We start from the raw sequence: 25,948 nt of genomic DNA on the forward strand, positions 1-25,948 counted from the left end.
ATCTCATGGTCTTCGTAATTATAAGCATGTAGATGCCTTGTCATTTCTTCCATCTCAGTGTGGGCTGCTCTTCCCTTGTGTTAGTAACATAATCAATGTAGTGCCTTCACTCTGAAAACCATGAATGAGATCTTTGAACTAAGGCAGATACTTGCTGTGATTTGGTTTAAATGACAGTGTTCCTACCCTTATCCAAATTCATCATTTTTGCAGGATTTTGCAAGAGGCAGAATGGCACATTGCCTCTATGTTGTGTGATTTCTTTAAATGCTTGAGTAAAAAATTCAGCATAAGGTCAGGTGTAATGTTCTTCAGCCATATTCCAATAAACCTGAGTGGGCAGCGGCTGTTACTCCCCTTGGGGGCATCTTGCTGTGAGAATTACTGCCCTGCTTTTTAAAGCGTAGTAAAGGCAATGCTATGGGGTGGCTAAATCTGATTGTAGCTACTACTGTGATCATTTTATGGAAGAATTTGTATGATACTGTAAATAGCAATGGGCAAGGTAACTCTGCTTTTCAAATAGGAAAAAGGAAGATTAACCTTTTGAATTAGTATTCTGGTTTTCTACAACAGTTTCAGATTCCTTAATCCCATTTCCATGAGATTTTGCCATCTAGATTTTTTAAAAATTATTGTTGCCAGATGACATTTTGCCAGCTACTCCCCTTGCAGTGGAGGAAGTGAACAATCCTTAGCAGAACGCATCTGAGTTCATGTGTTCCTGCAAGCTCCTTTATTCTAAAACTGATGTGCTCTCTTTGCTGGCTGGAAGGACGACATCTTTGTATGGAAATAGTTACGATGCACAGCAAATAAACTTTTATGGGTAAGTTACTTTTAAAATAGATGTGTATAATGCTGAACAGCTCTTTAACCCTCACCACGTTGCGAGGAGGTCCACACATTGTTTCTTGCTCTGAGCATTAAAGCAACTTCCTAAGGTAGCAGGATAAGAGCTAACCAGGCTTTGTTGTACCTGGTTTTAGGGATTTGTGCTTCAGCTCCTGATGTCTCCTGTAAGTGTAGGATCACCTGTCCTGAAGTGAACGTTCCCCATAGTCCAGCTCTGCTTTCCCGTCTGTGGTTGTGATGAACTTCGAAAATGAAATATTGGAATGATGATGGTGCGCATTATTTATGAAGAAAATAAATCATCACTTAACCTATGATTAAAGTTGTTAATACTTCCTTAGGGCAGAGAAGGTTTTGCAGCTCCAGATCTAAAATATTATTTATGAAGCTTTCAGTGTGTTTCATCTTGGTTAGAGAGAAATGTCATGATTCAGGAGTGGCACGGTAGGGGACACTGCTACGTTTTATTAATGGTGTGAAATGTGTATCTGCCACAGGTGCCCTTGTCTTTCCAGCAGATCTTTGAGCTTGGGATACCGCTGTGGTGCTTATTGGCGTGTTCTCCTCTGTCACAGTTATTTTTCAATGATGTGTATTATGGGCAGTACAGTTAAGCAAAAGGAAAAGTTAACAGGCGTGATAAGGAACAGTAATGACTTCTTGGATATAAACCAGTTACTTCAGATAGGTTTTTTTATTACCAAAATACAACTTGAAAGCTTTTTAGGCAAACACCCTAAGAGCTGAGGCACCTCCTGCTTATGCAGGTTTTGTGAGGGAGGCCACGGGTCGGGGGGGAGGCGGAAGATGGCTGCGGCAGCCGGTGCTTCGCTCTAAGCGCCGGCGGTCCCCGCCGGCCAGCGGCGGGCACGAGCGCCACACACGTCACACCGCGCAAAGCGCCGGCGTTCGCACGTTTTCAATCTGCTTTTGGCGGCCGGGCCGGGGCCCGGGGGCGGCGGCGGCGGGAGGCGGGAGCGCGGAGGTCGTCGCGGCGGCGGCGGCGGCAGGAAGCGGTTCCGGGTCGTCGTCGGGAGCCAACATGGAGCCCGTCGGGCTCGCGGGGCCTCGTTGAGGGAGAGCCGGGCCGCCGCGGGGCCGCGCCGCCGCCATGTCGCTGGGCGAGTACGAGCGGCACTGCGACTCCATCAGCTCCGACTTCGGCAGCGAGTCCTCGGGCAGGGGCGGCTCCCGCGGCGGCGGCAGCCTGCCCGGCGAGCAGGAGGAGCTGCACTACATCCCCATCCGCACCCTGGGCCGCGGCGCCTTCGGCGAGGCCACCCTCTACCGCCGCACCGAGGTAGGGTGCCCTGGCGGCGGGGCGAGCCGGGCCCCCGCCGGGCAGCGGCGGAACGGTCCCTTTCCTTCCTCCTCCTCCTCCTCCTTCTCCCCTCCTCCTCCTTCTTCTTCTTCTTCTCCTCCTCCTCCTTCTCCTCCTCCTCTTCTTCACCGGAGGAAGGGGGCTCTGGGGGCTCTCCGAGGAGGGCCGGGGGGCGCTGTCAGGGTGAGCGGGGTGATTTCGGAGGCTGGGTGTTTGGAGGCCCCGGCGCCCGAAGAGCCGCAGCGGGGCGAGCCCCCCGGAGTGACCGACAACCCCCAGGGGTGACGAGCAACAGCCCCCGGTGCCGCTCCGGGAACAGCCCCTGCGTGAAGCAATGGCTTCGGCCCTCAGTGTCGAGGGGTGCAGGGTTTGGGTTTTGACATGTTTGAGCACCACCAGTCTCTCGTTCCCCTAAAGTTTTGTAGGGAGATATGGAGGCTCTTGTGATGCTAATAGATTCCTCATTTTTCTATGTTTTATTCCAGTCACAGAGGACATGGGGGCATCTCATACAGGTAACTCTCTTGCACGATCAGCGTTTCAGCATAATCGGGAAACTGGCTGAAAAGCCAGTCCTCCTGTTGCTCCCAAGTTGTTTAATCCCATCCGGTTCGATCATAGTTGTGCTTTTTAGCAGCTGTCAAAGAAAAGCGCTTGACTTGGTTCCCAAGGGAAGTTCTTCAGTTTTTTTTCTGGGGGAAGGCCACCCTGAGGCATTATGGCTCAGACAGTTGCAAGTGAACACTGTTCACGTAACAGATCACTCATAGCCTGTCTCACAACGTGGGTGGGCCTAACAGGGGCAAACTAAATTTGTCTGGTTTCCTCGAGTATTTATTTTCAGGAATACCTGGGTATTTGTAATGACTTATGGTTTTGTATGATATTCTACAGTTATGGCGTTGGAAGCACACTGATTTCCCTTTACTGAACCGGAGTATGTTTAGTCTTTTTTGAAACAAAGCAAACTCTGTGTCTTTCCCTGGAAACCTTGTAGTATGTTTTTTGTTTTGGTTTGGTTTTTTTCAAAGCGACTGCTGGCCAGCTACAAAGATGGCTTCAGGCCATTGCTATTCCTGTCAACAAACAGAAAATCTCAAAACTTATTGTTGTAAAGAATCTTGAAATCTGTAAGAGGCAGGAAAATCTTTTTACCTTTCCTGAGATTTTAATTTCCTGCTATAAAGGCACATTCTGTTCTCTTCATAGTAGTGTGTTTTTAATTAAAAGATGTTTTTGTGTTTCAGGATGACTCACTTGTAGTGTGGAAGGAGGTGGACCTGACCCGGCTGTCAGAAAAGGAGCGTCGTGATGCTTTGAACGAAATCGTTATCCTTGCCCTGTTGCAGCACGAGAACATCATCGCATACTACAATCACTTCATGGATAATACCACACTGCTGATTGAGCTGGAGTACTGTAATGGTGAGATCCCTGCTCCCACTTACAGACAGGTGGCTGCCACATTTCTGAGTCACACTCCTGCAGGGAGTGTTCCTGGGGTGTCCTCTAGGGAATGGAGATGTGGAGGTGAATTCTGCTGTGTAGCTGCTGAAGAAGAGATTGAGAACCCTTTTGATTGATTTGTGCCTCAGGAACCAAAGAAAGAAGCCCAGTAGTTAGTGTGGGCAGCAGATGATTCCTTAAGTCTTCTGAGTAGCTGGTGCAGTGGAAGTGTGTTACTGGTTATGTAGGCTTCTAATGCGCTTTGCTCGTTCTTTTAGGAGGACAGTGGGAAAAGACCATGAGGATATTTGGGCCTCTCTGCCAGTACAGAGTGGAGCTGTTTTTCAGTGGCGTCACTTAAATAGACCCCTCCATTTGGCAATTATAAATCAAAGCTTAAAAATCTCCTGGCACACTGCCATCAGGGCTTGTGCTGTCAGCTTCTACATTTACTATTAAAAAAAAAAAAATGCAGTCCTTCTGGTGTGGAGAAAACTTTAAAATTCCATCCAAGAGTAGATCAGATGGTATTGTTTGGAGTTTGCAGGGGGAACAGTCCCAGCTGGGATGGAGACGTAGAAGTATTTGGTGTGAGGGCCTGAGTTGCAGCTGCTCTTAGACATCTGGAAGAGGAGGTCGTATACAGCTAATACTGCTGGAACAGGATACCTACCTGCAACTGCTATAACCATATTTTGGTGACAGCTCCCCTGGGTAGGTATCCTCTGTGTGTTTGGGTGTTATGTTTAGCGATGGCTCATCAGCAGAATTTTGTTTTGGTGGAAAAGGCTATCATCATGTGTTATCATCTTAGATTTCTTTCACTGGGACAGGGTGGGGAGGATGGCAGTGTTGTACAAGGGAGTCAAACACCCTGGTTGGCAGGTTGGCCAAACCTGGTTTTGCTTCTCTGCTTTTTGTTCTTATGCAGAGTGGAACCCAGTGCAAGAGTAGGGGAATGTTAGCTCTTTGATGCACCATTTATTTTAGGAGTGCTCTGTGTGAGTTATTTAGCTGCCCTGAAAAGACTGCATGCTTGGGGGCATTGTAAATTCATTGGAGGTCATAGAGAGAAGCTGCATAGCACTGGTGGCTGTACGTGTTTGTTAATGTCTCTAAACTGTTTTACTTTGGGCTTTACAACCAAGAGATGAGTATACAGCCTGTATTGCCTGAATATGTCTTAGTGGCACAGAACTAGGGCCATGAGAAAGAGGGAATCTCATTTAGACTTGGGGTTGTTGGTTTTGCCGATGTGTTAACAGTTGTTTCTGTGGCTTTTTTTATGGTATACAAGTCCAAAATAATTTATGAGTAATTTTTAAGCTAAGCTGGACTAATCGCTATCAGACACTCCTGAGGATCCAAAATTTTTACTGTTTAATTGGCATGTCTCTGCTGGAGATCCAGGAAAGACTTTCAAATTTGATTAAATATTGTCCCCATTTTACAGGGGAGGAAGCCAAGTTATGGATTTATTTGCTTATAGTTCTGTATGTATATCATGGTACCGTAAGACCTTGATTTATTGTGGGATAACGTCAGTGGATACAGCTGAAACAGATTTGGGAAGAAATATTCTATAAAATGCATTAGTTCAAGAGAGAATAGAGTGTCAGAAGGTTAGATGTGATTAGATGAAATGAAGAAAGTAGTTTGTTTTTCCTTTTAGTATGTGTGCATAGAGGTATTGGTTATCTGAGTCAAGAGCTAATTTCTCTCCTTGTGTGGGATTTTGTAGTACCTCTCGCGCTGCTCTTCAGTTCAGAAAAGCTGCAAAAAAGATAGCAAAACATCAGAGATGAGGAACAGAATTCACTAAAAGCCTGCATAGTCTGAATCACTAGGAAGGAGGTTCATAAGAAGAGGCAGAAGTGAATACTCTGGTTAAATTGTGAATGCAAAGAGCGATTTGTAGCGAATTTGTGAATGTTAACATAAGGCAGAAAAAAGGAATGTTGAGACGTTATAGCAAGGCTAAATGAGAAGAAATTAAGCAAAGGGAATGTTAGTTAGAATATCAGAAAAATCTTACTAACATTTAAGTCTGAAATAAGTCTCTCACGGAGGTAGAGGAGCCATTGTGTCCTGCTTTAGACATCTGCAACTTGACAGGCCCATGGAAGTCATACAGCAGAAAGCTGCCTGGCACTGTACCGTGGGAATGGGAAAGGACCTGGTGTTCTGTTACTGTTAGGACATAATATATGATAATTGGGAAATGGAATAGCAACAGGATGTGATCAGAGGTTTGGGATTTACTGGTAGGATGGTAATCTGACAGGGAGTCTCACTGCCAGCAGCCCTCAGCATCGTTTCTTTTAGCTCTCCTTGATTTTCAGTCTGCTGTCTTGAAATTGTGAGGTGCCCTAAAGAGTCTGCTGATGTCAGGCTTCTGGTGGTGCTGCTGCTGTGGTCAGTGCTTCATGGATTCTGCATCAATGTATTTGGCAGGGCAGCTGAAGGAGAGAGGCAGCTCAGAGCTGGGCAGTAAGTGGGAAAGGCAGTAACTTGTGCTTTCGGGGCTACTCTGAATTTGTAATTGCTTTCTTTCTCTTTATTTAATATGTTATTTATTTATATATAATGCTGAGCAGGACAATCTCACATGATTTGATGTACAGGTTATAAACGTTTACATATCCTAACAAGTGCTTACAGGTAAAAGTAGGGACTGCTAACCTGTCTTATTGGTTCACTTTTCAGAGTATTAAATAGTGGTGTCAGAAAAGAATCATCTCTGCTTAAGCTTAGATATGCCAGTGAAGCTCTTAGATGGAAGAAGAACTTAATTTTGTGAGTACCTGACCAGTTTAAGTGAAGAGTGCTGAGGGAGAGCTGTCGTGGTTCATCAGATCTCTTAGGGGATTTGAGTATTCCCAGCAGTACCTGAGCAGAGTAACTGCTGCCATTAACTAAGATGAATGTCTCTGCCTTTCTCACTCACTTATAATTACAGGAGGGAACCTCTATGACAAGATTCTGCGGCAGAAGGACAAGTTATTTGAAGAAGAGGTAATTTGGACTGGTTTGAGGGAGCAGCGGGGCTGTCCTAATGTTCTGGGGATCTGTCTGAGTATCTGTACAACATTTTTTCCATAGTGCTGGTGGGGATTTTCTGTGTTTATCCGGGGACTGACATTCTTCTTATCCTGTTGAATATTGCAAGCATTTATGGCCTATCAAAACCTTTTTCTTTTCCTTTTTGGCTGTCTGTAGGTAGTATAAAATTCCAAGGGAGGAATAATGAAAAAGAGCACTCAACTGACTTTGGTCACCTTATCATCTTGGCTAACATTTAACTTTAAAACCTCTTACAGTGTTTCTTCCTGGTCGGTACTCAATCTCTCTCTCTTCTTAACCATTTTTTAGGTTCTTTTCTGAGTGATTACTTTGAATCTGTCTCACCATAGTTTTTTTTTCTTGTTCCTTTTTCTTTTATTTCTTTTTCTAAACTTATTTTCTGCTGTCTGCTTCCACCTCATGCTGAGGTGGTTAATGATTACGCTTATTTGTCTTATATAATGACTTTTAAGGCCTTCTGGCTCGTGGTGAATATTAAGTGGTCACAGTTCATATTCCGGAGAGGCCAACTGTAGATCTTTCCCAGGTGGTCATTAGCTGTCGTTCCTAAGTCTTTTCACTCATTGCATTCTGTGATGCTTGTCAGGGCAGACACTATGAACAGCACTAGAACGATCTACCTCTTGGAATATCTTTTCAGATTTCCAAAACATGAAATTCCAAATTTTCATACTCCTGAAAGAGCACCTAAATGGTATGGTCAGGCCCTCTTGCTGTGCCTCTGTCATAGGGTCGTATGGGGGTTTGGTTTTTTTTTTTGAGCTTCACATAAGGCTTTTATTCTTACCTTTGCAGATGGTGGTTTGGTATCTCTTTCAAATTGCATCAGCTGTGAGCTGCATTCATCGAGCAGGAATTCTTCACAGGTAGGTGTGGCATGCATTAAAGCTGAGGTAACCAGTTCATGGATGTGAGTGCAGAACTCCTTTGAGTAGCCTTTGCTTCTGTGTTTAAAGCAAGTGCTGAGCTTCTCTCCAAAGCGTAGCTGGACTGCCTAGGTGTTAAGTATCATGTCTGTAAGGAATTTTTATTGGGCTAGAAACCGTCTTGTGATAAATGTGCAAGAAGTTTTGAATATGAAAGTGGAATTGCTGTCTTTGATGCTGCAGCTTTGTGAGCAAAGAGTTAATCCAGGTAGAAAGGAAGTAAATTGGCCCTTTATTGCCATAGCACATAAATGATGTTTGCTAAAGTGGGTAGGAAGAGCAGTTACCACAGGCCAAAGGTACTTCCTACCCGCCGCCCAATTAATAGCTTCAAACCAACGTGTGCATCCTTCTGTAATTCCTGGAGGCTAGCACTGATGAAGCTTTTGCATTGGTGCGCTTCTGTAATATAACCCATGCAAAGGTTTGTCCTGCATTTGGCTGAATATCATTTTTCGGCTGGTTGTTTAAGGAAGTGATATAGCTTGTAGCTGGTCATGGTAATTTTGACACTGACTCTGAGATTTTAATGAGTAGCTAATTACCTTTTTCTGTTGCCCTTTTCTGTTCCGGGGGGGGGGGGGGGGGTAAATTTCATGGCTTATGTGTGCTTCAAGGAGGCCGTGATATTTTGGTGAGTACTGCTCATGTAGACAGCTGTTTCCAGCGCGGTTGGATTGTACTGCACAACATCCTTCTGTAACTAATGAGCATACCTGTGTGAGGATGTTTTCTGTGGGGTAGCATCCTGGTTGCTGCCATTCTAAATTTTTGGTAATTGGAAAGCCTTGCTAGTGGAGAGTTGGTACACTACACTCAACGAAGTACTGCCTAAGTGTTTGACCTAAAGCAGATGTCATGTCTGTCCTGCTTTGCAGTGATTTCCTGCTTACCACCTCTGTTGCCCATCTTCACAGCAGAGTTCCCGGTCTAGGAACATGTGTGGCCCCAAATCCTTCCTTAATAATGAATTGAACAGTTATTTAAATGTTTGCAGTGATTTCCGTCTGCTGCAGACATTGTCAGAGTGACCCAGGACTTTGCGATGCCCCAAGTGGATGAATGCAAAGTGCTGCTTTACTTGATGTTGTCCTGATCTACACTGGGAAGTTGTTGATGGTACGTTAGGAAAAGGGGGTGTTACGAAGTGTTGGCCATGGGAAGCATATCATACTGTGGGGGCTTCCTCTCTGTATTTACAGCCTCTTGATCTGTGAAACTACATATAAATTATTTTGTCTGGGAGAAAGTGTTTTCAATGAGTTTGGGAATTGAGCCTTTTTGTGGCCATCAGCCTTTTCATCTTCTGGGCACAGTATGTCACGTTATAAAGAGTTGTTCTTGAGGCGTAAGGTAGAGGGACATTATGCTTAAGATCTAGAGTGGCATCTGTTTCACACCTTCTCTCTGTGTGTTTATATTTGCATACATACATATTCATGCATATGTTTATGTTTCTAGTGAGCTCAGCAACTCCTGACTTGGGTCTTATTTATAAAACCAGGAAAAATAAGGCCTGCTCAATGACCTTCATATGAGAAGAGAATGAGAGGGGGAAAAGAACTGTCTTTTATCTGTGGCCTTTACATAGGTGTCTAGACTGTGTTGTGTTTCTGTGGGGACGTGATAAAACGTGGATAACTGCAGTTACTGCCCCAGTACTTGGGGTCAAATTGCCTTTGCAGAGCTCTCTGTGTGTGTGAGATGTGCTGGCAGAATAGCAAGTGCCTCATTTGGCGGGGGGGATGTATAGTAGTGTGTGGAAAACCATGAAATCTGGAAATATATTTGAGTGTCTGCGTTTCTTTTTCTCCTTTCAGAGATATAAAGACATTAAATATCTTTCTAACCAAGGCAAACCTGATTAAATTGGGAGACTATGGGTTGGCAAAGAAGCTGAACTCCGAGTACTCTATGGCTGAGACTGTGAGTATCTGCCTTTGTGTGTACACGGAGGTGTGCTTTTCTTTCATCTCTGCATGCCTTGCAGAAGACCAGGTTTACTGTACATTCTTGCTGCTTGTTTTCTGTGGTTTTCCTCTCCCCTCAATTTCCCTCCATATTATCTCATTATTCGTATATTTGCTGGTGTGTTGCAGCCTGCAGTTATCATTGCTCCCAGGTTACCTTTTGGAGGTCTGTCTCTCTGCAGAGCAGCAGTAGACTAAAGAGAAGTGCCACTGTGGGCATGGAATTGTGTATAAATCTGTATAGCTGTGATAGAGGGCACTGCTCTTCTTTCCCTGGTACCTAGGCACTGTACCTCCAAAGGTGAACCTATGTAATATGAAAGCAATGCTGTGCAAAGGTACACAGAGAGCAGTATAGTCACATCAGTACAGTGCTCCCCCTCTGGTCTAGTTAAGCCCAGCTAAGCAAGTTAAGTTAATTTGGTCATGCTGCTGCACTAACAGGGGCATTTTGCCTCAGCTAGATCTGAGATAGTTCAGATGTGTTTGCCTGACATTGCAGCGTGCCCTAGGTATATCTCCTATCTCTAATGCTCGGGCTCTGAACTGAATTACAAAGAAGCAAGCAAGGTACTTGTGCTTCTTATGGTAACCAGGTGTATGGTTTATTGATAATGCTTTTGAAGGGGGGCAAAGCTTTGTGGGAGAGATGAATTCTACCAGAAGGCTGTCAAGCTTGGCTTTGTTCCAGACCCTTCCAAAAAGCAGGTGTCTTGGCCAGAGTTGTGACACAGGGTAAGCTGTATTGCAGGCATCTGAAGGCTCTGCTTGGATTTCCCAGCTCCATTAACTTCTGTGGTGAGCACTAGGCTTGGAAAGGGAGACATTGTCTGGAGCTCCTATCTGCTAAAGGCCTTTATTGTAGCTTGGGATGCAGGCCAGCTTGCACTTCCGCTTACCAGGCTGAGTGATTAGATTTAACGCAAGCTATTGGTGTTCTGTTAGGGTGTGTAGTTAAGTACTTGCCAACTCCTTCCAGAACGTGAGCGCTATTGTGCAGTTGCACAGTGAGTAGGAACTCAAGGCTACTGTCTAAAGCCCTCGCTAAGCTGGGCTGCAGCAAAACCACTTCTGTTTTGTCACATTTTTTAGGGTCTTCTGGCTTTCAGAGGAAGTGCAGTCTGTGCTATGAATTTCCAGGCTTGTTTTTGCCTGTGTTGTGTATGTTCATCTACACCTGTGAGCTTTTTTTTTTTTCCTTATCAATTCTGAAAAATTTTGAACTACCCACCCTCAACCGTCCTTCATTCTGTATATGCTGGCTGTGCTCTGGGCTAGTTGCTCCATTTGTGATCTAGTGACCAGTGGCAGTCTGGAAGTTGTTTTTTCTGAAACAAGTGCAGAACTTGTTATTTTCAGTATTTGTAATTAACAGTCAAATTACAATTTTGTGAAATGTTTATGACTTGCTTACTAAATGCTTGTTTCTTAATTTATCATTCTTTCTCCCGTTTACCAAGGAAGATACAGAAAAGATGTCTGTGTCTTACAGAAAGCTTATGTTGCTTATATTTGCTTAAATGAGGTTTAGGTGCGGTGTCCTAGTTCTCCATGTGATACTCCAACTAGCTGGGCTTCTCACCCTTCCACGGCTAGGACTTGCGTAGCTCGGAAGCTGTCACGCTCTGTAACGGGAAATGGAAGGGAGATGGCAGATTCTGAATGTGCCCATTAGGTATCTAGTGTACTAGCAGAGTCTAATGAAAGGCAAGCTTTGTAGTCCTTGGAGCTTTGCTGAGAGAGTCGAAAAGAGTGCAACTATAAATATTTCCCCTTCTTCTAAATTCTGTCTTTCTCGTTTTATTTTGTTGTCTAGCTCCTTGCTAGGGAATGAGCTCCATTCATCTGGAAGCTTCATTCTTATACCTTTTATCATGTTTGTTCTTTGTCTCCTTGTTGGGACTTTGAGCTATGCCACTATACCTGGGAGGGCTGTATTTAAGTGCTGGGGTTTGGGAATTTGTGTCTGCTGGGATGTGTTTCATTTAAACCAATTGTTCAAGAAAGCCCACTTCTGAAGTGAAAGCCTTTCAGGTGGGACTGAAGCCAACTTTCTACTTACTGACCCAAAAGTAACCCCTCTTTCATCAAAGACAGAGTAGCCTTTGTCCTGGCAGTACCTTGTGATCAGACAGAGTGGCTCCATAGCCATGGGCTGGCATCTGTGTTTGGAAGCTGTGCTAGATCCCTTTTTCTTCAGCCTCCTATGAAGGTTTCCATATGCGTGGTCAGTACGTAAGCCCCTGTTTACCTCTAAATGTATATATTTAAGAGAAGGGCAAGTCCTTGCTGTGTTCTCATGACTACTGCTCTGTTGAGAAGTTTGTACCACATCAGGATCTGAACAGAGGGGTATCTAAGAAACTCAGGTACAGGCTTGTGGATGAGAAAGGAAGAAGCGTGCTGCTTGTTCCCATCTCTCCAGCATGTTGGTGGGGTGTGTCATCTGTGTCTCTTCAGTACTGTGTCTAGCTCTGATGCTCATGGGCCTGTGTGAACATGATGGATGCAGAGTTCCTGAATTGAAGGCTGCTGGACCATTTCTGATTTTTAAATGTCCTTTTTTCCTAGCTGGTGGGAACTCCATATTACATGTCCCCAGAACTCTGTCAGGGTGTGAAATACAACTTCAAATCAGATATTTGGGCTGTGGGCTGTGTCATCTTTGAGCTACTTACTCTGAAGAGGACCTTTGATGCTACTGTAAGTCTGCAAACCAAGATGGACTGAGTAACCTTATTTTTTTATCACCCTGAGATTCACACTTGGCTCATAGCTTTCTTAATTCATGTTTTTCTTTCGTCATTGTTTAAATCTGCTGATTAAGAAAACAGTGGCCTGGGAGTGCCATCTATAGCCAAAGAAAATGTCTGCATGATTTCCCCTACCCTGCACTGCAGGTGCCTCTGGCTTCTGCCAAACCCACCCTTGTGTGCAGCCCTGGGTTTGCCAGATGCAGAATACAAGCTGTGCTAATTTGTATCACGGTTGTGAATGAAACATCATTTTCTCTACAAGGAGGAAGTTTGTGATTGTGTAGTCTTTCTGGGTTTTTTCAGCATTACTAGCTATGAGTTTTCTGTGCAGCATTCTGTAGTGAAAACTTCCAGCCTTTGGATTTCATAGGATTTAATCCTGTTACCCTTTCTCAAAGTTTGGGTGCAAGAGAAGTGTGGTCAAGCTGGCATGGGGAGGGTGAAAGGGAACATTGCTAGCTGGCATATGTGATTTGCCAGCTTGTGCCATGGGATGGGAAAAGCTGCTAGCTGCCATGGTGCAAGATGTTGTAACCCTTAAAGAGACGATGTGAAAATACTGTCTTTTCCTGACTTCCTCTCACCATGGCTACTGAGTTCCCAGTAACTTTGCTGCTGTGCAGTGTTTCAATGGCAATATGCTGCATAGGAGATTCCATGCAGAGAGAAACCTATCTTCCTTCCACTGTTAGGGAATTTGATGAAAAGCTGGATGCTGCCACCACATCCTAGCTATCAGAGGTACCATTTCTGCAGGAATTATTATTAGGTTTCTGGACAACCTGCTAGGCAGGGAAGAAGAAGGATGTGTCCTGACCAGAGAAGGAGGAAGAAAATAATGGTGGCCTGTAGCATCTCTCCCGATTGGACACATTTTCCATTTCAGTTCCTTTACAGCTGGTTTCTGGTTTCTGCCTAGAATCCCCTGAACCTTTGTGTGAAGATTGTACAGGGAAATCGTGCCATGGAGGTTGATTCCACTGTCTACTCCCGGGAGTTGATCCAGATGGTGAATTCCTGCCTTGATCAGGTTGGTGAAATACTTTCTAATTTTCAGACACCCCTTCCCATCTGTTTAAGCTGCGGAATTCAGGGGTGAAGGGGAATTACATGCCTGTTTCAGCATGAGGGCTGTTGATGCAGGGTATTTTGTGGAGGCCTGAGGCATCACTAAGGCTAGGCTTCCTCAAGTCCCCTGAAAGCATTGTCTCAAGGTGCCATTCAGTCCTGCAGGCTCTGGAGGGGTGCTGGGTTTACTCTGACATCAATTATTTAATGGACTGGCAGAAGCAAATGTTTTCTAATGCAGTGCTGTGGAGGTGGGAGCATCGTCTCAGTACAGTCTCTTAAGGTTCTGGCTTTCTGACTGTGACTCTGGTGTTCTGCAGGGAATGAATTTCTTGAAAGCAAACGTAGTACTGATATGTTCAGAGCATGTAGGTCCCTTCTGCACATCCCTGGCATTTATCCCTATTAATTTCAGAGATTTGAACTAATTCCTTTCCCTTTGTGAAGGGAGTCAGGGAAGGAGATCCATGCAGGCTTGAATGAGGTCTTCTACAACGAAATCTTGGGCCAGATGATGAGCATTTCCCAGAGGATGACTTGTTGCTCATTTCTTTCAGGAGCCAGAGAAGAGACCCACTGCAGATGAGTTGCTTGAACATCCCCTTCTCAGCAAACGCAGGAGGTAATCAGATGATCTTGCCTGAAACCTGGGCAGGTGTTCAGGGAGAACAGGAGGGTTTGTGCAGATTGGTGGCATTTATGCTTTCATAGCAAAGTCCTTAATTTGGCCTGACGTGAGGCAGTTGTTGAAGTACACGTCATCCTCTTTAGGAGAGAAGTGCATTCTTGCTGTCTTGTCTTCTGATCTGATGTTCTGTTGGTGCACGGGTATGGTGAGAATGGTCTCTGCATCCTTTGTCTTAGAATCTGTTGTATTGAGAACCTTGAGGCATCCCTTTCTGAGTCTCCTTTGAGGAATGCTCGTTCCTGCTCTTCAAATCTCTATGAAGGAAGGGTCGCAGAGATCTTCCTGTGGTCATTGGGAAAGGCCTTTCAAAGTATACGTGTTGTGCAATGTAGACACCCTCGCTTTCTCCCTTTGTTGCCTCCCTCTTCTGGAGAGAGATGCATTGAAAGTGGCCCAGTTTAGCTTAGTTTGATCATCAGCCTGCACATACTGGCTTTTTATGAAAGCTGGACCATAATTCTGGCCCGTTCGGGTCCCATGTTGTTTTCTTTGGGAACAGCAGACTTAGTCCTTTATAACAAGATTCTTTTACTTGGTGGTTAGCAAAGTTTTAGTTTTGTCCTGCTGTGTGCACTGATAGAAGCCCAAACCCTGATAGTATTTAGCCATTTAAGGTCATTCTTGTGCAGTACGGGTATTGGTTGGCCACATTCTGGTATATATGTAGTTTGTTGTCCTCAGCTCTCCTGGAAGTTTGTTAGCTATATGGTACATTACTTCTGCCCTACTTACTGTGTATTGCTGAGAGCTGGTAAACAGTTGCCATGTTTCCTCCAAGAGGGAGCAGCATTTTGTTGGAAAGGAAAGCAGTCTGTGTATGCTGCTTGTCAGTAAATTGCTTTGGGCAATGTTACTGTTTCCTAAAATGCTTTTTCTCCTTTGGCAGGGAGATGGAAGAGAAAGTCACACTGCTTAATGGGCCAAATAAGCGACCAAGGTAATTATTTGGGCATGTGTTTGAAAGGAAGTCTGGAGAGAACAGCTCCCCAGAGAGGAACACTTTGCTGAGAGTGTTAGTCTGTGACAACCTTAATGGAATAGTTATTTAGAAGATCCCTAAATGCTAGGAATTTGACATAGTATTGTCCCGCATTTTACTCTGCCTTTTATATCTTCCTTATATGTATGGCTGGAGCCTTGGCTCATCGGGTCCCATGCAGCTCTAATCTGTCCTACTGAGAATGTAGTCTCTACAACCTGCATATTGGAGGATGTAATGTAGATCCCTCCTTTCACACAGATTCCCTTGAGCAGGAGCAATAAGACTGTCTGAATGTTGAACATTAAATGAATATAAGTGTCTTGCATAAAACTGGGTATACGCAAATGTTCTCCACAGTCCCCAGCAAGCCTGTGAGCTGGGTTGCTCTGTAAAGCAGATAGGTTCTGTGACATGTATACCTGTTTTTCTGTTGATTTGTCACATAGAATTTGACCTTTTTTTCCTCATAAACTTGGAAGTACTATCTGAGCACCTTCCGTGACGTTGCTCCTGTTCATGGGTTGCTGGCAAACAGTTTGCTTTGATTACAACTTCCATTTTGCAATCTGTTTGTGCATTGATTCTTACCTGCGTTGAAGAGTTATATTTTTGCCCTCAGATGGAAGCCTATAATTTAAATAAAGAGGAGAGAGGGAAGTTAGAAGCTTTTGAGTGCTTCTGTATTTTGAGCAAGATTTTATGACTGTTCGTAAGGCTTTCATTTTTCACAAATGAGAACAGCTCCATGGCCATTCAGTGAAAGCCCGGTCTTTTTAAATGACATAAAATTGGACTGTAGGCTTTTTAAAATGCTTCCTGAAGGCTGCTTTCACTGCTGCTCTGAGACAGGTTTGATCCTGAGCCTCTCCGTTGCAGTTGAGGCCTCACAACCACTCAACAAAAAGAACAGTTTGTGAAAATAAAACCCATGAATGGTTGTGAAGGGGAAATGGATAAACAGTAGCATGAAAATGAGTGATGACAGTGAATGCAAACGCATTATTAAAAGCATGTGTGTTTTGGGGGTGGGTCTTGTGCAGGTCAAGTACCGTGAATGAGGCTCCCATTGCAGTGGTGACTTCGCGCACTAGTGAGGTATATGTTTGGGGGGGTGGGAAGTCCACCCCCCAGAAGCTGGATGCCATCAAAAGTGGTTGCAGTGCACGGCAGGTGTGTGCTGGTAACACTCACTTTGCTGTGGTGACAGTGGAGAAGGAGCTCTACACCTGGGTGGTAAGTGAGAGAAACTGCAGGAAGGGTGGGAGACGAGAGTCCAGATCCACCAGTGACTGTTTATGAGCCTGTTAGAATCAGATGGGCAAGCAGCTTGGAAAAGGAGAGATCTGATGGTGGTGGACACTGTGGGGCTGTCTGCTTCAGGGCCGACCCAGGTCTCCTCAAGGCAAGTGTAGTTTTGGGAGAAGTTTTCATCATGACAGGAAGTGTATTGGAGACTTGCTGTGCACTTGGGGATTGTAGGTGGTGGACTTGTAGGCGCAGACACTGAGTCAAGCGTGTCTTCCTCCCCTTCCTGACTACTAGAAATGCACTGGAGGCTTTGTGACGCTCTGTTGGCTTGCGTGTTTTTGAGGAAGGTTTTCTGAGATCAGAGTGGGTGGGATGAGTGACCTCATTGCAGTACAGTTGTCATCTGTGAGGCACCTTGTAGATGAAACCAAAGATGTCTTATACTGAACAACTCTGCTTTTTATGATGAGTGAATAAAAAATCGTTGGCATATAATGTTTTTAAAACAATTGAATCCAGTCTTCTCTGGCTTAGATTGTCAGTGACATGGAGGTATTCTGCGTCTCCAGGCTTCCACAGGCTTTTGTATTGATGATACGGAATCTGTTAAGACAGATTAGAAAATACTGGTAGGTGGGTGAGAGAAGAAAGAGATCCAAATGTGAGGAGAGCAACTTGAAGTCGCTTGCTGGATGTTCTGGCAAGAATGGCCAGTGAAAACTTTCAGCTGGCTATTGATGTTTTAGTTTTAGTTTCAACGCTACTCAGAGTTGTTGACCTGTAGAGTTGGTAGGTCTGGCCACTTTCAAGTGAAATTTATTTCGTGTTATGGGTTTCTTTGCAGCCATTAGGATTTAGAAAAGTAGGACAAAAACCTGAAGGATGAATTTCAGTCCTGCAGCAGGGAGCAGGTACCATAGCTTGGCAGATAAGAAAGGAGCAGGGATTCCTCAGCAGCTGGTGGCCTGAGACTGGATCAGTCCTTGTTAGTGCATAGCTGCCTGAAAGCCTCTGCTGCCATTTAGAATGTTGCCTGCTGTTATGCCACGTAGTGGTAGCAATCTCTTCCCAAAGGTAGCTAACACACTTCTTCTTGCTCTTTGCTGTCTTCTGTTGTTCATGCAAGGTGCTGTAATTATTGGCACCATCTCTGGAGTTGTGGATACATAACCTTACCAGATGTTTCTGTCTTGCAGAATATGCAGGGCGGCACCAAGTTGCATGGGCAGCTGGGACACGGTGACAGAGCCTCTTACCGGCAGCCAAAGCATGTTGAGAAGCTTCAGGGAAAAGCCATTCGCCAGGTGTCCTGTGGAGATGATTTCACAGTGTGCATTACAGGTGAGAGCTGGAAGGGGACCACTGTCCCCTCACTTTGCTGTGCTGTGGAGGTGTTTGCCTTCATGGTAAGATTAGCAGAGCAGCTTTGTGCACAAAGCAGAAAGCCCCATATGTTACTCACCGCTCAGTTTTGAGGGTAGTAGGTGCAGTAGTGGAGACAGATCAATGTTATTATGCAGAGGAAGATATTGACTCCCAAGAAGGCTGGGTGTTTTGCTAAGAATATGCTCCTTTTTGGTGATGAAGTTGCATGTTGAGCACAGCTCCCTGTGGCTGTGCAGAGTCCTTGCTCTTACCAGTACATGTTTTGCCTCCATACATGCCCGTATTAGAGACAGAGTGCCTGAAGTCAAGAATATTAATGTATTTGAAACTCTTTTTGGACTTTGGAGAAAGAGTCACCCAACAATAAAAGATGTGTATCTGAGATTTGCTATTTAATTTGGAAAGCTTGAAACCTGGTAGCTGTCTGCAGTTCTAACCCTGCTCTTACTTTTAAAGATGTGTTAACTGTGGTGGTGTCTGTTATGGAAGAATTTGAATCTCGCTTTACCCACGAAAACATAATTCACAACAAGGTGGTTTCCAGCTTGTTTTTGCCAGTGCTGCAAAAGCAGAGGCTTGACAGAGATAAGCTCAGATGCTCAGTGTACTGAAGCAGTGACTTAGGGAGCCATAGGATCAATTTGTGGGTTTCTCTTAAAGAAAGTGGCAGGTTCAACCCAAGATTTTTTTGATACTGATGGCCTGAAATAGCTTCAGGTTGTGGTGTGAGGTCATCCATCTTAGTGTGAACAAGAAAGGACTCTCTATTCTCCTGATGACATTTTTCTTCACTGAAGAGGAGGATGATTACAGAAAAGAGGTTGCTCTGGCCGTGTCCTAAGAGGTTAATGTGCAGCCTGATACAAGCTCTGTGTGCTGACCCAGCTTCCCTTGCATCCTTCAGATGAGGGCCAGGTGTATGCCTTTGGCTCGGACTACTATGGATGCATTGGCGTTGACAAGGCTTATGGCTCTGAAGTGCTTGAGCCCCTGCAGCTGGATTTCTTTCTTACCAACCCTGTGGAGCAGGTCTCGTGTGGAGATAACCATGTGGCAGTGCTGACCAGGAACAGAGAAGTTTACACGTGGGGCTGTGGAGAGTATGGTAGGTAGAGTCTCCCTGGAACCTAAAGGCACCAGGGCATGCTGGCTCCAGAAGAGAGTTTGGTGCAGGTGTGTAATGCAGGGCCTGGGTGAGAGCTGTCTGGTACGTCCTGGGGGCAAAGAACATTGTTTGTTTGGGGCTTGCTTTCCTTCAAAGAGTGGGGAACTGGGGACTGAGCCCTTGGGAATTTACTCTGTGAAGCTCTAGGGTGCTGCTGGGCTTCCTTGTAGGTAGAGCAGTTGTTCTGTGGGTGGGGTTGGATTACCTTGAGGACTGGCAGGCAATGACACAGGTTTCTAGTTTTGTAGGGAGACTCCTTTGGGGCTATGGAGAGACAATACCATTTCTTAGGGGCAGGCACCTTGTGATGCCATTGTCTAACTGCAGTGTTTTCACTGATGCAGGGCGCTTGGGGTTGGATTCAGAAGAAGATCACTACACCCCTCAGAAGGTAGGGCTATGGCTACTTCTGAAAATCTGCATGAGCATAAATCCAGATCAGTTGCTGTTTAGAAATACTAACTATCTGAGGGTCACATATTTTTTCTGAGGTATCGTAGAGTTTGCAAGGGTTTTAACTTTACTTCCTCGCTTTATTTTGCTTAATTTGTCCATAGAGATCGTGGCAGAAGGACATGCCACTTGCCAACCAGCCAGCATCATGACTTAGAGCTTCATTGCTGTGATCTCCAAGCTGGAACTGGAAATGCCAAACTTAATGTAGAAATCATAGTAGGAAATACCAAATTGCCTGCCTCAGGTCTGTAGAGGAAACTTGCGGAGGAAAGACTTCCAGAGGAACCTGGGAGTCTTTGAATTTGACATAATGAGTTAAAGATGAATGGAAAGGAAAACCCTCTTGAAATACAGTGCTAGGGGTAACTGAGGTAATCTAACCTGTTGAGGGTTAGAAACCAACAAGGATGTGCCTGAAAGCCAAATATCTGTGATCACACAGTATCACACCCACACAGCACAGACCCGGCCCTGCTCAGCTAACTGGGTCTGGTGCTTGTAGACCCCAGCTGGCCAGGATGCCTGTGCAGCACATTTCTGGTTCTTGTGCTGGCTCACTGGTGTCTGCCCACAAGGTCTAGAATGCCTTGAATTTCTGCATTGTGACAGGAGTTTCAGTATGCTGTAGACTTTATGATATTGTTCCACCTTCATTCAAAAATAACTGCATTGGGTATTGTCAGTGCCCAGACTAGCTGAACCACTGCTCTAACCCCATATGCTTTCCATGTGCCAGCTTCTATGTATTGGTGTTGGGATTTTGATTGTCATGGGATATATTTCTTTCACATAGGTGGATGTTCCGAAGACCTTAAACATTGTGTCCGTTCACTGTGGCTGTGACGGGACTTTCCTGCTCACCCAGACAGGCAAAGTATTGGCATGTGGACTCAACGAGTTCAACAAGCTGGGCCTGAATCAGTGCACATCAGGGATAATCAATCACGATGTAAGTGCGTTTGGGTCCCTGGCTCTAGCTCCCAGCCCTCAGCAGTATATGGGGAAATGGAAGTCCTGTGACAGTGACAAAGCACTCATTAGTTTTGTGCTAATTTGTTAGTTCCAATCCAAGAGAGTGGATACTGGGATTGTGGGAAGAGGCAATTTGTTCCTCAGTTTCCTGTCTGCTCTATGGGCTTATGTCAGATCTGAGGTGGTGAAACAGATAGTAAGCTACTCCACGGTGACTTAGCCAGTGACCTGGATTCTGGCAGTTCTTTACCACATCTGTGTTGGGACTCTAGGTTAATGTTATGGTCTGCCAAGACTGCTTGAGTAGGTCTTAGCTGATGAATGTGTGTGTTTACCCACATGTCTTTTCTCAGACGTACTGCGAGGTGCCATATGCCACTTCCCTTACTTTGGCCAAGCAGCTGTCCTTCTACAAGATCCGTACCATTTCTCCGGGGAAGACACACACAGCTTCCATTGATGGTGAGCCCTGTGTATTAAGAAGTGAATACTGGTTGCAGGATTACATCAGCTTTGCCCTTTCACCCTGGCGTTTGACGTTGAGGGCTGTGCTCTTGGCAGCAGGGTTCATGCCCGCTCCAGGACCCCAGGATTCCTGTTCCTCAGCAGCGTTTCCTTCTGGCCAGGTGAAGCAGCAACATCAGCTTCTGGGTCAGCTTTCCTTTTTTTCCTTTTTTTTTTTTTTTAAGGAAAAAAAAATGTTTGGGGAAGAATCACGCTCTGGGGTAGCGGAGGAATCATGTGTGACCGAGTTAGGCTTTGCTCAAGTGACACCAGTCAGAGGGCTGTGAGGAGTCCCAGCCCCTAGCATCAGAAAAGGGGAGCAAGAGGGGAGGTGTTTCCAGGCTGAAGCCATTCCTCTTGGCTGGCACTGACCCCTCCCAGCCTGGCTGGCTTCTCAGCAGCGTCCTTCCTGGTCATGGGCTGTTGCTGCTAGTTCTCTGCCTGCATGGCTGCTTCCGTGGGCCCTCACTGTGACTCTCTCCTCGTTCCTTCTCTCAGAGCGAGGCCGCCTGCTGACCTTCGGCTCCAACAAGTGCGGACAGCTTGGTGTTGGGGACTATAAGAAGCATCTGGGAATTAACCTGCTGGGAGGCCCCTTGGGGGGTAAGCAGGTGATCAGGGTTTCATGTGGAGATGAATTCACCATAGCTGCTACTGATGGTGAGTGGGTCTTTGCAAAGTTGCGGTGGGTTCCTTTGAATTAGATCTGCAGGGTGGTTAACTGGCTCCTGCTGATCATTTCCTAGACCACCCGTGCAGCACTGCACTGAAATAAAGAAATCCCCCTAGACTGGGGCTGTCTGGCCCTGCTAGTTGTCCCAGTGCAGCGCCAAGCATTCACTGTCCCTGGGGCTGCAGAGTGCCACCTTGGTGGCTACCTGTTAGATTCAGTATCAGTTTGTTCTTCCACTGACAAAACGGATCTGGTGGATTAGATACTTTGAGCTTGCAGTTACAGCAGAGAGGCTGTGATCCTTGTAAGAATTACAGGCCGAGAGGGAGGGAGGGAGGGAGGGAGAGAATTGAGGGTCCTGAATCTCTCTTTCCTCAGACAACCATATCTTTGCCTGGGGTAATGGCGGGAATGGGCGTCTGGCAATGACATCGACTGAGAGAGCTCATGGCTCGGATATTTGTACCTCGTGGCCTCGGCCAATATTTGGATCGTTGCATCATGTTCCAGACCTGTCGTGCCGTGGCTGGCACACCATCATCGTTGTTGGTAAGTGTAAGTTTAGGTTGAAATTTTGGGATGTTGATTGTGATGATGTATTGCTTGCCAGGACCTAAACTGTAAATCCTGCCTGGGAACAGGCCGGGTTGCTGTGGGGGAATGTGGCAAGCTGCTCAGAGCTCTAGGCCTGCAACATTGGCTTTGTTGTGTGCTGTTGTAGGAGCTGTCTTGCTTTCCATGTGGTACTCTAACTGAAAGCATGCTTCTCTCCTTGCAGAAAAGGTGTTGAACTCTAAAACAATCCGATCCAACAGCAGTGGCCTGTCCATTGGTACTGGTGAGTAACCTGCCCTGGGCAGCTGTGGTTTAAGTCCATTCTGTGGTTAGTTTGAGCGGGTGCAGTTTGATCCTGCAGCATGGTTTCTCTGTGTTTGAAAGTCCTCACAGAAGCACTCAAAGGGAGGAAATCTAGTCGGTGCTGTGCATGGGAAGGGATGGCCCAAAGCTGGGAAAGAGATAACTGAAACAGAGGAGGAAGAGCATGGATACAGCGAGACCTTTGTAGTTGAGGAACTTCAATTTGACAAAGAAAAGCTGAGAGGAATTCACTGAAGGGAGCTGATAAGGAAAGGGGGAGCTGTGGGGCAGCTGCTGGAGTCCAGTTTTTTGGAGAGCTGGAGCCAAGAAGCTGCAAAAGACTGCTACGCACAAGCCCCTTTGGGGAGGCCTGCAGGGAGATGCCACTAGCGTGTGGTCTCACTGTGGCCATACAGCCCAAATCTCTGCATCTTCCCTGCTCCAGCTGGGGTTTGGCAACAGGAAAGGTGGGGAAAGTATAAAGTTTCACTCTTGTTTGCTAGTGGCTCAGAGCTGCACAACTGGAGGAGGAGAGGAAGAGGATAATGAACAAGAAGCAGAGACCCCCAATCCCAGTGGAGGCTTTCGGGGAACTATGGAAGCAGATCGTGAGTTGGGGGGCTGGATTAGCACAACAGAAGCTAAGGGAGGCAACAGTGCTGACAGCAGCTCCTGCCCTGGCTGGCTGCGGAAGGTAATGTGGTGTCTCAGAAATGCCTTAAAATGGGGATCTAGGCTGGGGGAAAGCGAGTGGCCCCTTTTAAGGGATGCTCTGAAAGATTCTCAGAGCTGTGCTGCATGGGGACCCCTTTAGGCCTCGCTGCCTTTTTTTACCACAAGAGGGTGTTGGTGCATTGATTGAGGAGATTAAGTCAGTTGCAGGAAGGCAGGCAGGCCTGACAGTGCTGCTTTTGTGTATCCAGGAGCTGGAGAATGCTGAATTCATCCCCATGCCTGACAGCCCCTTTCCTCTGAGTATGGCATCTTCAGAGCCTGAGAAGGAGACTCTGCCTTACCAGAAACTTCAGGGACTCAAAGTGGCCTCTGAGGAACCTGTTGGATTAAACAAGCCCAAAACGGAGCCCTGGGTAATGTTATCCACGTGAATGTTTGGCCAAAAACTCTTGGAGACCATAAATGGCAATGTTTGAATTGTGGGGAGAGCTGACAAGAGCATGTTGGATTGGCCTAATTCGTCTGGATGAGGAGAAAGAGGGCTGCTGATATTAGAGATAATACTGCAAAGAGAACAATTCACAGGAATCTAGAGCACAAAGCTGGGGCTTGGTTAGATTGAAAATAGTGAGATCAGTTTTCTGGAAAAACGCGATTAATTCAGTTGGGAAAAGAAGAGAAGCCTAGGGCCCAGAAGCCTAGCAGAAGATAGAAATTTAGAAAGCAAGAATTGCTCTGAGATAGGAAGAACAGCTGATATAGGAAATCACTGAGAAATTACCACCTGTGAGACTACCTTATTCCAGGAGTTTTCTGATCCAAGAGGAGGCCCAGATCCCAGGTTTAGGGAAAGGGGGGGGTAAACCAAATGGATTTTTGTGATAGGAGGACAGGAGCTGCTGTCCCAGAAAAAGGAGGAAGTTAGTGGTTTTGTACTGGAGACATAATGACTATTATCTTGCTGAACTTGTCTGCTAGAAGTTTGGGAAGTCAGAAAATGAGCTGGGGTGACACTTTCTGTGCATGGTTTCTTGTGGCCTATACAACTCTTGGCCCTGCACTGAAACGCGCCCTGACTTCCCTCCTTGTCTCTGCAGCCTACTTGCCTGAGTCCAACCTTGCCATGCAGTGAAGGGAAGGCCGCGTCTCCTGTTGCGGGCTGCATGTGCAGTGCTCTGCAAGCGGAGGTGACGCGCCTTCGAGGCCTGGTTTTACAGTGTCTGGATGATCAGAAGAAGCTGCAGCAGGAAACTGTTCGCCTGAGTGCCCAACTGCAGCGGTTCTGCAGGGGGACGGAGGGAATGCAGCAGGTGAGGACCCGTCACCTGGGTACACATCCATGCTCAGGGCTCACTATGCTCCTGCATAGATTGTGGAGGCTGTGAAGAAGGAAGCGTCCCTTAACAGACTTCTCTCTCAGAGCAGAATGGGGGGACTGAGCATGGTGCCTGTCTCTCGTTTGAGCTGCTGGTGCAGGCTCTGGTAGTAGCAACAGGAATGAAGCCAAGAAGATGGTTTCCTGTGGGGACAACTCTGTCCTTGAGGGACCTGGGATTGCCCGTTGTTTCTCCTGTGGAGAAGGGATGGGCAGTCAGATGTCACAGAGAGTTCAAAATGGCTGTGGAGAATAGGAACTGTGCCTTGTGCAGCTCCTAGCTTCCTTGCAGCTAGTCCTAGAGCTGTTTGGATAACTGCTGTGTGTTTTGGCAGGTGGAGGTTCATTCCAAAGGAACACAGACAGCCAAAGAGGAGATGGAGCTGGATCCGAAACCTGACTTGGATTCAGATTCGTGGTGTCTCCTGGGAACGGACTCGTGCCGCTCCAGCCTCTAGTCTCCTGAGCCCACTGGGATCCATCTAACTTCACAGCACACTAACCGAATGCAGAGAGCGGCTTTCCTGGCTTCAGGTCACTCGCAGACAAGGAGCGAGGCCGGAGGCTCCAGAGCAGCACCCATGTACGTTTGATATGAACTAGGAGTGAGTTTGAGAGGGGAAGGGCCCCTGAGCTCTAGGCCAGCTCAGTGATTGAAGCAGCAGCAGCTCCTCTTTGTACCTTACCTGTCAGTTATGCACGTGAGGCAGAATGGCCCCATTATGGCGATGGCTCCAGTAGCGGCTTGTGGCCTTTCCATTGTTTCACTGCTTCTTGGGAGCTGCCTTTGGGACCCCAGTATTCATCACTGCATCTCTAGATGAGAGGAGGAGACATGTTTTGTACTGAAGCTGGCTTGAACTGTAAGGCTTGCCACCTTCACTTCAGAGGGGTGAAGGACTAGGATCCTCCCCCTACCACATGATAAGGCCCAGCCCGTGAGGCTGCTCCCCTCTGCTCAGGGGCAGAGGGAGCAGAGAATGTCTCATTCTGGAGGCAGTGGAGATCTTCCTGTTACGGAGATAATGGTAGACAGCATGTCCCTGGCCTCGAGGCACAGCTGCTGGCCATGTGGCTGTGTCCAGTGGCCTCTATAGACAAGAGTTTAAAGGCTTTATTCTGGGTGCCTAGAGCTTTCCAACTTCCAGGCAATGCACCGAGATGAGTGAATTGGGTGTTTCCAGTAGCAGTAGCGGGGACTGTCTGAGATGGGATCTCTGGTTCTCAGTTTCAGACCACCTGCTTCCTAACCAGATGACAAATGTCTGGACCTCAGACTTAAGTCACCCATTTCTTGCTCCAGCTGTTCAACTTGGTTTGGGTGCCAGAGCTTCTGGTATCTTGGCATAAGCCCGTAGCTGCTCCCTGCTTGGCTTCTGTTCTGCTCAGCCTCTCATGCCCACACTGTGTGTGGGAGTGGGAAGAATCAGTGTTTTTCCACTCAGTGTTTTGATGAAGCTGGAATGCAGCTTCCTACCCAGAATAGGTTATTAGTGCTGTGGTCACAGGATGCAGCCTTCCCCAAAGACCATGAGTGATC

General features: G+C 46.3%; 1 protein-coding gene across 2 annotated transcripts; it reads left to right on the top strand.

Annotated features, from left to right (window-relative positions):
* Positions 1 to 1,966: 1,966 nt before the first annotated feature.
* On the top strand, positions 1,967 to 24,904 carry NEK9 (NIMA related kinase 9). 2 transcript variants are annotated; one of them, XM_086463620.1, is made up of 22 exons: positions 1,967 to 2,155; positions 3,424 to 3,601; positions 6,582 to 6,637; positions 7,502 to 7,572; positions 9,453 to 9,558; positions 12,174 to 12,305; positions 13,278 to 13,388; positions 13,984 to 14,048; positions 15,001 to 15,051; positions 16,137 to 16,329; positions 17,541 to 17,685; positions 18,635 to 18,839; positions 19,187 to 19,286; positions 20,145 to 20,300; positions 20,677 to 20,785; positions 21,326 to 21,487; positions 21,879 to 22,049; positions 22,279 to 22,338; positions 22,862 to 23,052; positions 23,282 to 23,446; positions 24,131 to 24,343; positions 24,744 to 24,904. In XM_086463620.1, exons 1-22 carry the CDS (start codon positions 1,967 to 1,969, stop codon positions 24,864 to 24,866), a joined length of 2,952 nt encoding a protein of 983 aa, XP_086319746.1. In that variant the 3' UTR covers positions 24,867 to 24,904. The 2 variants fall into 2 exon arrangements, with proteins under 2 accessions (XP_086319746.1, XP_086319747.1); XM_086463621.1 differs by having other exon boundaries at positions 18,635 to 18,835; positions 19,240 to 19,286.
* The last annotated feature ends 1,044 nt before the right edge of the window (positions 24,905 to 25,948 follow it).

This window comes from Leptosomus discolor, chromosome 3 (assembly GCF_034619465.1).
Source record: "Leptosomus discolor isolate bLepDis1 chromosome 3, bLepDis1.hap2, whole genome shotgun sequence".
In the NCBI taxonomy this organism is placed as follows: Eukaryota; Metazoa; Chordata; class Aves; order Leptosomiformes; family Leptosomidae; genus Leptosomus; species Leptosomus discolor.

What these genes read in the sequence shown, in the direction of transcription:
- NEK9 (XM_086463620.1), top strand. Translation starts at nt 1,967, where the DNA reads ATGTCGCTGGGCGAGTACGAGCGGCACTGCGACTCCATCAGCTCCGAC. An exon ending in GGGCCAAATAAGCGACCAAG is followed by an intron (nt 15,052 to 16,136) that starts GTAATTATTTGG and finishes GGTCTTGTGCAG; the next exon opens with GTCAAGTACCGTGAATGAGG. An exon ending in GCACACCATCATCGTTGTTG is followed by an intron (nt 22,050 to 22,278) that starts GTAAGTGTAAGT and finishes CTCTCCTTGCAG; the next exon opens with AAAAGGTGTTGAACTCTAAA.